Source organism: Sceloporus undulatus, chromosome 5, assembly GCF_019175285.1.
Source record: "Sceloporus undulatus isolate JIND9_A2432 ecotype Alabama chromosome 5, SceUnd_v1.1, whole genome shotgun sequence".
NCBI classification, from domain to species: domain Eukaryota; kingdom Metazoa; phylum Chordata; class Lepidosauria; order Squamata; family Phrynosomatidae; genus Sceloporus; species Sceloporus undulatus.
Window position 1 is genome coordinate 167,232,429 of NC_056526.1, and position 15,195 is coordinate 167,247,623.

The following is a 15,195-nucleotide window of genomic DNA, read 5'->3' on the forward strand; positions in this document are numbered from 1 at the left end:
GTCCCTATGTAACCCCTAAACTAGAGACTATGTAGGGATCATGACTATGAAACAGTCAAGCGAGTGTGACTCTAGGTTATGCATTCATAACTCAGGCTTTGCAGTGTCTCAACTGTGGAATTCCCTATCCAAGGAAGTTAGGCTGGCTCCATCTCTTTTAAGCTTCCAGGGGGACAGCCAAAACAGTGCATCACATTCAGTGTTTGAAATTGTTGTTTTAACTGTTTCAAAACTGGATTCAAGAATTGTTTGTAGACTGCTTTTAGGAGTTTTAAAACAGAATTTTAATATGTTTAAAAGTTTTTTTAAATCTTTGTTTTGTTTTTTATTTGTTCATCACCTCATGAACCCTTGTGGAATGGGAGGCGATACAGAAATACTTTGAATAAATATTAAATAAAAGATTAAACTAAAATTCCAAAAGCTCTGGTAGACAACAACATTTTACTTGAAATTTAAAAGCAGTCTGAGAGTGTTCAGGAGACAATTTCAGGAGTATGGAGCAGCACGTGATCCACTTTAATTCCCCCTCAAACTGCACTTTCTTCTGTATTTGAACTGTTTTAATCTGAAATTTGTCCCATGAAATTTATGAAGATGTTGATGATTTTTTAGAAGTTGTTATATAAAGAAAAAGCAGACTGTTCCCCATTCCGAATAGTAACAGAGCATAATACAGTCAGCCCTCCATATCCATGGATTCTTTATCCATGAATTCAAGCATCCATAGCTTGAAAATGCTTAAAAAAATATAAATTCCAAAAAACAAACCTTGATATTGCCATTTTATATGAGGGACATCTTTATACTCCACCATTCTATTTGAGTATCCATGGATTTTGCTATCCACTGAGGTTCCTGGAATCAAATCCAAGCAGATACCAAGGGCCCACTGCATATATATGCAAAAACATGAGATAGATGCTTAGGGATTTACACATAGGTCTTCTTGGTCCAAATCAATATCACTCTCCTCCTGCCCAGAACACTAACTTTTGATGGATATTTTGGGGAAACTATTTATAAATGTTTCCTCATCTAAAAAGAAAGGGGGGATAGCAATTCCTTGTAAGCGGAAATCTAGCCCATCAAGAAATCTGTGGAACTTTTTACATGGTGGAGAATTTGGAAAGGGTGTTTTCCATCTACCAGATGGTGACTTCTTTCTGCACTTACCTCCTTTTGCAACCGAATCTTAATTATACAATGGATCAAGTGGTTTAACTAGAGTCCTGGAGCCTTAACATTCCTTTTCCAGAATAGGATTTCCTGACCTAGAGGGTGAATTCCACAGAATAACACCAGAGCATCTGTTAAAAAAATACTTTGCAAAGTATTGCTTTCCAAGTATATTTGAAGGAAAGATGGCGTTCCATATTCCCAGCAGTGCAGAGAGATTAGATCAGAACAAATACAGATATTATTACTTTCTAGCAGAAACAGCTGAAAACTTTAGCAGCAGATCCTGACCAGATGCATGCAAACCTCACAACAGTGAAGATGGAAAGATTGAGCAGTGAGGGGAAGAGATCTACTGTAGCAGACCACAGTTAGAATTACCTCTGTTACCTATCATTAGTCAGTTATTCTCACTGTTTCTACATGGCTGCTTAGGTATGTGCATTCAAATCACCCGTCAACTTATGAATTTAATAGAGTTTGTTAGGTAAGGAATACTCAAAGGTGGTTTTGCCAGTTCCTTCTCTTGAAATACAGCCTACAGCACCTGATATTCATTGCCATGCCTCTCATTCAAGTACTAACCAGAGCTGACCCTGCTTAGCTTCCCAGATCAGATGAGGTTTGGTGCCTTTGGGGTATTTAGGTCCTGCTGCTTAGCTACTGAAGTACAAATTCAGACAATTTGTTGTTTGGATAAACACGTGATGCTCACTTTCCTTGCACAAACCTTATGCATCATGACTAAGGATGTGTAACGAATTCACTACATCAGATATTTTTTGAGATTTCTCAAATATGAACCACCTGGAAGTGAACACTAGAGTCACTTCAAGTTCAGAAACACACACATTCCAGGATTTTGAAAAACATGCTTGATGAAGTGTTTATAATAGAAAAGTGCATATAGAAAAATGCATGTGTTTCAAAAATGTACACAAAATTGCTTTAAGTCAGTGGGTGGATGCCTGCAAACAAAGCACACATACATACATACCAAGCATGCATACAAAAATTCAGTTTTTTTTAATAAAAAAAATAAGTACTGTCTGGCAAAAACAAAGAAAGGAAATAAAATAAATTATTCACTAAATAAATACATAAATAAATAAATATAATGCAAGGAAGCAGCAGAAACCAAATAGAATGGTGGGAAAATAAGGAATTTTGTGGAAACAGACTTGTGAGATTCACACATCTCTGATCATAACTTGCCCTATCACTGGCAGATTTCACATGTTTCATATATACAAGCAAGTGCTAGCAACCTGTTCATGAATTACATGAATCATTGCTATTGACTTTTACAGTTGTTGGGAAGGTCGGGTCTTTTCTGACCACGCAATGGGCAAAGGTCCCTTCAAAGCTAGCTCTTAAGCTCTGTCGTTCTCCCTCCCAACATGGCCATTTCACTGTTCTCACAGAGGAGGGGATGAGTGAAGATGCATACAGCTCTTTTCTTGTACCTAGATGTGCTGTGACAGGAAAAGAGTTGGACATGGCCCTACTCATTCCCCCATTTTCTAGCAACACAGAAATGTCCATGTTGGACGGTGGCTGCACTGCCCAAAGGGTATGTTTTTGAAAATAGCATCAGGACACATACATATACATATACACATATGTACAATGGCATCCCTACGGTTAGCATCACCCAGTGTGGTAACTAATACTGTCACCCTCTCATTGACCTTCTTCCATACCATACAGAACACTTAGCAATATTTATGTATGAATGTTACTCATAAATCATAATTCCTGTATGTCACTGAATGTAGTGGCAATAGTTGTGACATACACAATAAATTAAAATTATACCCTTAAATTACAATATCATATGCACAGCATAAATGGATTTACATTGTTTCATGTGATTAAAGTGAAAATTTGGTAAGATGTCACTGAAAAAAAACTTGGGACCCTTACTTTCTCTTCCAACTGAGCCCTGCCCCCCACACACCTTCTCTTCAGTGCTTTTTTCTTTCTTTCTTTTTTCATTTTATTTATTCCATATATAAATAACAAACAAGACATACAAACTTCAGTGTTTTAAAGGTGCACAGGCAAATGCCACATGCCATTTCTGCCCAAAATGGGTATGGTCCGCATCCCCCTCACCCGTTTAGTAATGCCTTGTATATCTCCCAGTGCAGGATCTTGGACAGGGGGTCCCCTGTGATGATACAGTATACGGTCTCACCCACAGTAATATGTAATAATAGTGAGACTGGCCAACATAAGAGGCTTATTGTGAAAGTAGTTTGACTCAGCTGGTCCAAAATCAATTTAAGATCATGAATCCTAAAGGCACATGGAGTTTCCTTCCCTTAAAATCAGCCATATTTCCCAGTCTATTAAAAGCACACTGAAACATTTGAATAAACAACTGTACCATGTAAGATAAGGGAATTCCCTATGCCCCAAAGGACTGCTTTGGACCTAGAAAACTCACTAAAAATGTGGTTTGATCATACAGTTGATAAACCACACAGCTTAAAAGAAGGCCTATCACAGGGCCTATTTGAGATATGGGCAAAGTATGGGCATGAACTTCAGATAGCCCCCAAAGCCATGTTTTTACAGCTCCCCATGCCTCCAAACATCCAGTTTTCCAAGCACCAAGCCACTTTTTTTTCAAAAAAGATCTGGGCTGGCATCTTGTTAGTGAATTAGGATGGTGCAAATTCAATATTCGCTATTGTAGCCCACTTTTACAACCACTGAGGTCAGAATTCTGTACTGACCACACAATGACCAAAATTCTCTTTGCCCAAAAAGCATCCCTCTATTTTCTCTGCTGCAGCTGTCCCCCATATGACCATTTCCTATCTGCTGGAGAGTAGATGAAGTGGCAGAGAAGCATCCAGTTATATTCCTATAGCTGGAGAGGTAGCAATGGCATTATTCTCAGAGACCCGGGGATGACCTCTGGGAGATCCTGAAGTATGCCTTTTTCTGTGTGTCCACCTATGGGGAAACAACTGGTTGCTTCATCGATACTCCCATCAATCTCCCTCAATCAGGAAATGGCTGTGTTGAGTAGATGCAGCAGAGTAAAGATTCAGGGGGTTGGGAGGTTGAGTGAGAAGCACATGACATGCATGTGTGATATATCTTCCAATACAGGATCTCAGCCAAGGTTTTACCACTTCTGGAGACCCCTAAGGCATTGTGGTTTTCTGTATTTGTTGATTGACAGGCCTCACAAGGCAACTTCCATACTGAATGTCAATATGAGATGTGCATATCCAATCACCCTTGGGTTTTATATCATGGTTTTTTGTTTTTTTGGTGGGGGGGCACTTAGGGATCCAGTGCAGCTTGAGCCAGGTGCTATGGGTAAAATATCGGCCCATCTACTCAACGCTGATTTCCAGTCCAACATCACTGTTGCAAAAATATCCAGATGCAGAAATAAACTATGCCAACAGTATGCAATAACATGCAAACAGCAACATTGCACAACATCTGACAGCGATGGATGCTGTACCTACAGTACCTAAGTGCAATGGGCAATGCACAGTATGAAACTGTAATGGTATAACAACCTCATTTCTGCTGCTGACAGCAGAATGTCTCTTATCATGCTATGGCAAATAATTCACCTTGAATGAGTAGTATGACTTGCACATGTTTATGTCACACCTTTGTCTATCTGAAGTCAAATGATCCAATTTCAGTTATGATTGCTGTAAACTCTACTAGTCTTATTTGGAATCTTCCAACAAAAATATTGTGTTTTGAGAAGTCACAAAGATGTTTTGTTTTTGTTTTGTTTTGGTTTTGTTTTTGGTTTTTTAGGCTATCCAGTAATGTACTTTACTGGAATTTAAGGGATTCATCCTTTCATTCCTACTAAGCCATGCAGGTCACTGTCTCTCAGTCTGACCTACCTCACAGAGTTCTCAAGGAGATAAAAGCTTTCCACATGCCATTTTAAGCTCATTAGAAGAAAAGTAAAATATAAGGTTGTCATGTTTTTTAAAAAAATAAAAATTACCAGGCCACTTGATTTCATTTCCCCCCGTGCTTTCATTCCCAAAATTGTTTATTACATTGGACAGCATACAGAATTCTAAAACTCATTTGCTTCTCTGGCCTTTCAAGAAAACCAGTTTGGTTGATTGCTTTGGGTAAAAGAAAGGCTTTCTGCCCCCAAGTCAAGCAATGAACATTTGTTCTTCCCTCTCTTTATGTATTTGCTTTTGTAAAATCACATTAACATAATATATTCTCTGCCTTTGAGGTATCCTTGACTTTCCCAGTCTTGCAGCTCAGGCATTCTATTCTGCTGCAAATTTAATTCCCAGTTACAAAAAGATCTAATAATTACATCTCTCAGGATGGTTTCACTGAGACCAGATTAGCTAAAATAAATTAATATACCTGCTGTTATTGTGTGCCTTCAAGCAGTTTCTGACTTATGGTGACCATAAGGTGAACCTATCACAAGTTTTTCTTGACACGATTTGTTCAGAGGGGGTTTGCCTTTGCTTTCCTCTAAGGCTGATAGTGTGTGACTTGCCCTAGGTCACCCAGTGGGTTTCTATGGCTGAGCCAAGATTCAAACCTTGGTCTCCAGAGTTATAGTCCAATTCTCAAATCGCTACCCCATGCTCACTCAATATACTTCTTAAGATATACACCAAAATTGGCTGCTATTCTCCAGTTCTGATAAATGCCAATGAAAAACAAATGCAGTGTGTGTAAATTTCAACAAGCTCAAGTAGTATAAAAATCTGTGTGTGTGTGTGTGTGTTGTGTGTGTGTTGTGTGCCTTCAAGTCATTTCCCATTTAATGCGAATCTATCATGGGTTTTTCTTGGCAAGATTTGTTCAGAAGAGGATTGCCACTGCTTTCTCTTGAGGCTGAGAAAGTGTGACTTGCCCAAAGTCACTCAGTGGGTTTCATGGCCAAGCTGAGAATCAAACCCTGATCTCAGAATCATAATCCAATACTCAAGCTATTACACCATGCTGGCTCCTTCTTATTTAATGACTGTTTCATTATTATTTTAATATTATCTTTAAATCATAGTTATTTGTATATTAGTTTGAGTACCAGTTTAAATGGTGCAACTTAAGTAACAGCTGCCATCAGCTTGTCTCCTACGAAGTGGAGGTAGCTGGTGGGTTCCATGTCAGTGTGGTGGAAAATCTGCCCTGGGTTTTACAGGAGCTTTCCAGGGTGCTGAATCCTATCCCCCAAAAGATTTAGCACCCTGAATAGCTCCTTTAGAGTTTGGACTAATTCACTGTACCACTGACATGAATGACATCAACCATCACTGGTCTATGTAGGCTGCATGATATTCTGGAGCTTGTTATCAGGCCCGTCCTAAGTTTATGTCTGACATTCAGCTAAGGTGCTGCATTGGGAGACCTATTGCAAGTTCTGCCATGGCAAAACTATGAGACATCCCTTTTCCTGGCAGGACTCATATTTATAGAACAACCTTCTTAAAATGATTTCATTATAAGGCCTACCTGAACAGAAAGATAGATGGATTTCGCACCCTTGCAGGACATACCTTCCTCCTGAAGCCATCCTCTATAGCCATTTAATGGTTAGTGGAGAGTGGAGGATGGCTGTGAAGCAGCTGTCTATATGTCTACAGCCAAATGCACAATGCCAACACCATGTTCCAAGACCTCCAGAGAACCCCTGAAAAGTCTGAGAAGATGCTTTCATAATTATGCATCTGACTATACTTTCATAGCCAGATGCTTCTTGGCTCTTCCCCTCTCTCCATCAGTCACTACATGTGGGGCAGCCACCGGAGGAAGATGAGTTGTCAGGTTTTTTTTTTCCTTTTTCTTTTTTAGTGTATACGAAAAAGTATATTGGGTGAGCATGGCGTAGTGGTTTGAGCATTGGACTAAGACTCTGGAGACTTGCTCTTGAATATGTCATTAGAGAAGCCTGTTTTTTTTTTTTTTTTTGGAGGGGGAGATGAAAGTATGCCTGTTGCTATTGACCTTATTTGATAAGTGCATACATCTCTGAAAAGCCACTATCATAAAAAAGTAATGTTGCAACCAGTTGCACCCAATGGATTATTACAGCAGATGAGCAATGACAACCTGGCACAGTCCAGATTTTTTTGGACTACAGTTACCACAAATCCTGGTGAAAGGCTAGAGACATCCTGGAAGTTGTAATCTAAAACATCTGGATAGGGCCAGAATACCTATCCCTATAGTATACTGTAGTGTAATATTGGTACTTCTTTGATGGAGGTCTTAGAAAGCCTGGCTACACATGAAGCAGAATAAGCTACATGCAGATGAAGTTCTCAGATGAGCAAGAAGTGCCATTTCCAATTGCAGAGGAAAGGGGGGCGCCAGTGACATTTCCCCATATTTCTGTAGGTGAAAATAAGGAATACCTGGGTCACCATAAGTTTGCGTTAAGTTTGTCATAAATCAGAAACAACAACCCTATGAGGAAGTGTCTCTGAACTTGAAGGCACACAACAACACAGCAGTGGAGATATGTTTTATGAACATATTTTACACCAGTGTCCAATGAAGAATGTCAGGGTTCTAGTAAAAACAAAAACAAAAAAAGAGTAGATCCCACAAGCCTGAAGTCTGCCCTCCCCTTGTGTACACAATGCAATGCAGAGTCCTTGCACTCCAAATTTTGCCACCACATTAGCCATGTACCTTTCATTCCCACCCCAATTTTGGGTACAGTTTCCAGATGCCTGGATGACCCAGGTGCAAACACCATATGAGAAAGTGTCTCTGATCTGAGAACCAAGGGCCCTTTCTTCCCAAACGTGTTACGTTTTTCAGCAAAGCTGTAAAATCTGCTCCCCTGCTTAAAAAAACAATGCATTTTCCTTTCCTTCAGCATTTTTTTCCTGCCAGTCAGACTCCTTTCCAGTCATTCCCAACACTGCAGGGCAACTTTGAAGTAAACACCAGAGGCTTCAAAGAAAGTTCCTTCCAATCTCAATATATTTAAAAAAACCACACACACACAACAGCATCCTTTCTGTATATCAATGTATCATTTCTACAGGCCCATTCACACTACACAATTGTAGCAGTATGATTCCACTTGATCTCCCATAGCTGCATCCTATGGAGTCCTGGAGTTTGAAGTTAGGTGAGGCACTAGAGCTCTCTGGCTGAGAATTCCAAACAGTTGTGATGTGCTTTCAAGGCATTTCTCACTTATGGTGACCCTGAGATGATGAGAAATCTCTACTTAGGACAAGAGAACAGAATACAGAGAAACAGAATGTTTTCCAAATGGCAAATGTCTTCTTTAAGGCTGATCATTTAAGAACAACCCAACCTTCTCTTGGTGTAGGTGCTATGTCTCTCTAGGGACATCTAGGGAGTCTCTCTTGGGAAAAGAAACCATCATGGTAATGCCTGGGAGAATATTGTCTGTGTGTGTTGTGTGCCTTTTCTGACTGATGGTGACCCTATCCTGGGGTTTTCTTGGCAAGACTGGTTCAGAGGAGGTTTGCCCTTGCCTCCCCCTGAGGCTGAGAGTGTGTGACTTGCCCAAGGTTTCCATGGCCAAGCAGGGAATCGAACCCTGGTCTTCAGAGTCATAGGGCCGCCTCAGGGTCTCCATAAATCAGAAACAACTTGAAAGCAACACCCCCACCAGAAAACTAGCAATCCCATGCATTGCTATGGCAGCTAAAGTGGAATCATGGCCCGTGTGTGTGTGTGTGTGTGTGTGTGTGTGTGTGTGTGTGTCTGTGTGTGGAGTGAAGGGCCCTAATTCCCTTTCAATTGGCAGCTGTCACTGTATATCCCTTGAGGGAACCCCTGTGATGCTTCCCAGGCTGACCAGGCGTCCTCCTTTCCCGGGAAACGTCCTACATTTCAGCCCCCAAGGATACATTTCAGCCTTCCGTCCGGGAGGCATTCCAAGATGCCCTCCCTTCTGAGCACGGCTGAAGAAGCATCCATTTCTGGGAGTGTTTCCAGCGTTTCGTTGCTCGTGTCCTCCAACCTCCGACATTTTGCAGGGCCTTGTCCTCCTCCTCCTCGGCGGCGAGGATGTCTGCTCACTTTGGTGCATTCACGCCCCACAAGGGCCATCTCCTCTCTGGGGGGAAGAAAGAAAAGGAAAGCCGACCCAGAAAGGGTTGAGAAGGCGGCGACCTAGGGTCCATGGACAGAGGCACACAGTCATCTATCTATCTATCTATCTATCTATCTATCTATCTATCTATCTATCTATCTATCTATCTATCTATCTATCTATCTATCTATCTATATATCTATCCATCCATCCATCCATCCATCCATCCACACACATTTGGAAGACTGGGTGCCTCTGTGCATGGGCAGAGCGCATATATCTCCCTCCGAGATGGGGAGGAGGGCCTGCACCCGTCCCCGGAGGGAGTGCTCTTGGCCCAGGAGGGAGAGGAGGGGGTCGGTGGGGCGGAGGAGGGCTGGGGGGGATCTGATCCAGCTCCCCTCCTTGTCGCTCCCAGGCTCCGGGGCGGAGGGAAAGGCGACTCCAGCGTTCTCCGGTACAAAGGGGGGGGGTGGGAGGAGAGGAGGAAGGCTCTATATAATCCAGCGGGGCCAGGGAGCGGAGGAGCTGCCTGGCTGGACGGGCGGACGCGAGCCAGGGAGAGCCCTTTGGAGACCCAGCTCTTCTGCCGTCCTCTCTCGCTGGGTCTCTCTCTGCATTGCTTCACCTCGGGATGCCCGGGAGCAGCTAAGTGAAGGAGAAGGAAGAAGAGGAGGAGGAGAAGGCGGAAAAGGAGAAGGAAGAGGAGAAGAAGGAGGAACAGGAGAAGGAGGAAAAAGGAGGAGGAGGAGGAGGAGGAAGCGATCCCTGTCCCTGTTTAGTCGACAGCCAGAGAGAGAGAGGAGAGCGAGGGCGTCTTGCTGGGGCGGTCTCTCTCTGTCCCCCTGAAGCCTTGCGGGAGCCGGGGCTGGGTCTGGGGTGGAGGCGGCCTTCCTGCCTGCCTTGCCGTCTGAAGCCCCGGGGGCTGGGGAGGCCCCTTCCTCCTCCTGCTGCTTTTCTTCCGTCGATGTAGCCGAGGCAGCCTCCTGCTCCATCAGCCACTTGCCGGATCCTGGTGCGGGGCCTCCGGGGCGAGCTCCCGGTCCCTGGCTGCCCCGCAGGCAGGCGCTGGCGGGAGGCGACCATGCGGCGCCGCCGGAGCTCCCTGGCGCTGCTGCTCTCCTGCTTCTCCTGCCGCCGCCCGCTGCTCTTCCTGGCGGCGCTGCTGGTGGCCGAGGGCAGCTCCCCGATGGAGGGGCCCAAAGTCAACTCCATCAAGGGCAGCAGCAGCCTCCTGGAGGCCCAGGAGGGGCCAACGCCGCCCGCCAACCGCTCCAGCCCCTTCCCGCAAGGCCTGGGCCCCGGAGCAGCAGCAGCAGCAGCAGGAGCAGGCGGCAAGAAGGGCAAGCTCTTCGGCCCCGCGGGGAAGGGGCTCAAGCACTACCACCGGCAAGGCGAGGTAAGCCAGCAGCGGCTCTCTTTCTCCTCCAGACGGGAGAGAGAACCCGGCTTGGCACCGCTTTAACTCCCAGAATGCCATAGCCTTGAGCCAGGGCAGTCCAAGCAGTGCCAAACCGGGTTATTTCTCCAGTCTGGATGCAGCCCTAGAGAGAAGACCCGGACAGATCTTCTGAAAAGCTTTGTATTCCCTAATGATCCAAGGTTTCATCTGCTTTGCAGGAATAATGCAATTGAGACCATTTCAGATCTTTGGAGATCCGGGATTAGTAGTTTTTGAGATATTTAGCCTTCATATCTGTGTGAGAGCTCTGATGCTACAGCAAACTGAGCCATGGCAGTTAAAGTGGTGTCAGACCGGATTATTACAGTGGTGTGGATCTGTCTTTCCTTTCCATCCTTCTTTCCACCCTCCTTGCTACCTCCCTTCCTTGCGGCTTCTATAACAGCAGACAGATCCTTCAGATCTTTTGGGGGACTCAAGAATTGCCTCTCAGGGGATCAAGATGAGCTCCGTGTTTCCGCCTTTTGTTTTCAGCACTTAGGGCTATACTGCCTCAGTCTGAACCATCCTGACCTCCTCAAAGGCAACTGTTATATTCAAGGGATGGCTCTGGATCAGGGAAGGAGAAAAGATGCTCAGATCTGTCTGTCCAGAACCTGTCCAGAATTTGGTACAGGATCTCTGCTGGCATTTTTACACTGTGGTTGGAAACAAGTGGTACTTAGTGCTCTGGCCATCATTTTGAACACCTGACTGTTTTGTCCCTTAGGAATGAAGTCAATCTAGTATGAAGAGAATGTGTAAAAATTCAGAAGGAAAGCCCCAAGTAAATTAAAAAATCTCCTGGGGAGAGCATAGCTAGGGCTTAGTTCCCATGAAGCCTGTGCTCTGAAGCAGACTTAACTGAAATCAGGGGTAATGATTTCCAAGCGCCTATTAGAATCGAGCTCTCAATGTGTTTCCGATTAATAGAACAGTCATTCCAGTCGTGGGTTAAGAATGGCAATGGGAGACCCCAGCAACCAGATTCAGCTCTCTTCTGCCTTGTTGCGACTGGATTTGTAGGGAACAGCCAAGAGAATCTGGCCACCACTTTCCATTCCTTACCCTCAGTGGGTTTCCACTTTTAAAGAAAAGTTGCTGACCAGGGATTTAATGTCTGAACATGTGCAATTCCCTCTTCCCTTCCCCAAATGTCTGCAACTCAAGGGGAGCTTTGGAGAACAAGGAAAATCTGGAGCTGGACAGAGAGCCTGGGCAAGGGAATTCTTCCTGCAATATTGTCTTTGTTGTGTGATTTCTTGTCATTTCAGACTTAAGGGTGAAGCTATCTTAGGGGTTTTCTTGGCAAGATTTGTTCAGAAGGGGGTTGCCTTTGCGTTCTCTGAGGCTGAAAGAGCGTGACTTTAATAGAAACTTCCATCGTTCCCTTTGATGAAGCTTTGGAGGCTTGAATCAAAAGGATGTGAACCAAAGCTGTTGTTGGGAGAAGGAAGAAGAGCACAATACATTTCCGTCTCCCCCGTTTACCCCATCCAGATGATTAGGAAAATGGTGGGTTAACTTCCTTTCCCCAGCACTACTGGGGTTAGCTATGGGGCAAATGAGGGCCATGCTCCTCCAAATAAAGATTCTGCTGCCCCCCAATTTTTCTGCAGCACCCAAATTTGTAGCATCGCAGAGAGTGAGATGCTGAAAATTGTTCACACCTGAAACTTGTATTTGCTGTGTTTGCATTTGTTTGGTAACCTTGCCTGCTGCCCCCTTTTTTTGGATACCTACACTGTATTTCCACATGGTAGAATTCAAAGATACTGTATAGCCATGTTAGTCTGTAGAATCAGTGCGTAGAGAGATCTTGTAGCACCTTTGAGACTCACTGGAAGAAAGAAAGACCAATGTCTTTCTTTCAGTTAGAAGTCTCAAAGGTGCTATAAGATCTCTCCACTGTATTTCCAAATGCTCAGCTGGTTCTTTAAGTTACTATAATGCTAGAAATGTGGAAAGTGAGGAAAAAATTCATGGGAGGGCAGAATTCTTAATCAGGATAGCAGTGTAACTGCACTCTGTGCAAGTTACATTCATCTTGTATTAAGAAAAGGGAAGGAAATCAGACAGTCTGAAGGTGAACGAACCTTCTGCAACAAGTCTGTTTTATGCTTCCAGTGAATGCTGTTCACCTTTTCCTGGCTCCTGTCTTGGGTGGCCATAGCAGACCTAAGGACAGGGAAGGGTAACTGATGGAGGAGCCGATAAGTAGGGTGAGAGACTCTCCCATTTGCTTATCAAGAAAATGTTCCCCTTGTCTCCTCTCCTCCCTTCTGGCTCCTCCGGATTTGATCTGGAACACAGCATTTCTTTGGAGACATCAGAGGCTTGGGTTCCTCACCTTCCATTGTGACTTCAAGCACTCAGATGCCCTGCATTTCCCAAGGAGCAAAGGGTGTAGTAATAGACAATCAGGGATTGTTTGTCCTAAAGGTGGCAGTGGAGATGGGGAAGGCAGAGGAGAAGAAGAAACAAACTCCAGGATTGTCAACATTCAGGGGTAACTATGTTGGACATTTAACAAACAAAAAGCCATCAGTGATAACTTTATTGGCCAACCAAAATGCACAATATACTTGTTGCAAGCTTTCGAAGCTCCATGGGCTTCTTCATCAGGCAAGATGTTTCAAGCCAAACAGGAGGGGGGGGGGAACAATTGGAGATGTTAGTCAGATGCCTGCATGTTGTTTCAGTCCTGTTGTTCCAGGATTGTCATACACTCAGAAACCCTGAGGCTGCTGAGATCCAGCACTCTGATAGGAACAACAACAAGGCAGACAGGAGTGTTGTAACTGAAATACCAACATTCAGTCAACACCGAAAGAACATTGGGTGCACTTCCTCCTTATCTCCAAGGGATCTCTTTCAAAAGGGACCAACAACTTGCAAAGTCATTCAGGTTACTGATTAAATGATTGGACCTCCAAAATAAAACAATAAAACAAAAGAAGAACTTTATAATAATATCTATCTAACAGTTCTGAAGCACACACTTTCATAGAGCAATAACATAGTATTTGGAAAAACAAAACCTACATATGAGTTTGGAGGCTTTGGAATCCTCTCTCCCAAAAGGGTATCTCTTTGATTTTGGCATAGTATGGGAGGCATATTTTAACCTCATAAACAGAAACCTGTGACGTCCCAGTCTTTCAGTGTTCAGCTCTGACTGAGAATGGAAGTGCTATGGCAAGATCCTGAAGTACAAATTTTTTAGAAGTCTTAGATTTGAATCTGATGCTGAGTGGATATGGGGGACAATAATATCTTTCTCTGTGTGTGTGTTGCAATTGTAGTTGGGGGTGAGAATAATGAGTATTCTGGTTTTATTCATTACGTTTGGGAGAAGATGATGGAGATGGTGGTGATGATAGCAATGATGGAATTAAGAGAAATTCTGCGACTACTTGATTTCAAATCAATGAAACTGTTATCACCCATTTGAGATTATTTGTTCTTCCGTGATTCTGCTTTGCTGGTGGCTAAGGTAGGAAAAGACATGACAAGGAAAATATTTTCATGACTGACCCATAGGGCATATTGTTCTAATAATTTGTATTATATTTTCCTTCTCCTGGCAGTTTCCACAAAGGTTAAAACCCACCATCACACACAATAAAATTAAGGGGACAGTTTTTGCATTCCATCCTTGACAAACTATCCCCTCTCTTGGTCTTGTTCTCCCATCTCCATGCCTTACACCATGCTGCCTCATGTGGTTGGAATGACATGCTCTATATACAGCAAATGACTTGGGAACAGAGAAAGCTGTATTATATTGTGTCTGTCAGTCTATCTGTCTCAGTATAGACCTCTCTGACTTTTGGAAGGTCTCAGGGATTTCAGACAGAGGTCTTTTTCAACTCTACAACCCAAGATCCTATTATTCAAGAGGTTCTTTCATGTTCTTCAGGGATTACTTTTTAGCAAAGCCTTCCATGAAGTTTCATCTTCACTGTAACTTACTATCTTCGCTACTACTTAACTTCCTGTTATTCAGTGCCAATAACTCATACTCATGTTTTAATTTTCTCTCATCCTTGACTCTTGTCTCTCTACTATAAATTGCAAGGCACCTGGGCATGAAGTGCTCTAGGGATTATATTGGACTATATTGTAATCCAATATACATGAAGGACATCAGGTCAGGATTGGTTGGTTTATATATTCTGTATACTGCCTATATAATTTGGATGTCAGATATCCAGTAGCAGTGGCAGTTATCATAGCTGCTACAATCAACATTATAATTTTTATATGTCAACAGTTGGAGTGCCCTTGGCATTTATTTTTCTTTGTTCATATGTTTTAGTTTATATATAGTAGTGGGTTGTGGGGATAATTTAGACTACCCATTTTCAACCTGACACATTTCAGATGTGTTCCCATAATCATCACCCAAGAAGCACAGACCAGTTGCAGATTATGGGAACTATTCTCCAACACATCTGGAGAACACCAGATCAGGAAAGGCTGATTTAGTTTAAAATCTGCTGTATAGACACAATTT

At 43.3% G+C, this 15,195-nt stretch overlaps 1 protein-coding gene across 1 annotated transcript in view; it reads left to right on the forward strand.

The window, feature by feature from the left end:
* The first annotated feature begins 10,319 nt into the window (after positions 1 to 10,319).
* The window catches only part of DKK2 (dickkopf WNT signaling pathway inhibitor 2), an 88,236-nt gene continuing 83,360 nt past the window's right edge, over positions 10,320 to 15,195 (forward strand). The window contains exon 1 of the mRNA XM_042469698.1: positions 10,320 to 10,634. Within this exon, the coding sequence (XP_042325632.1) occupies positions 10,320 to 10,634 (315 nt within the window). The remainder of the gene's footprint in view (positions 10,635 to 15,195) is intronic.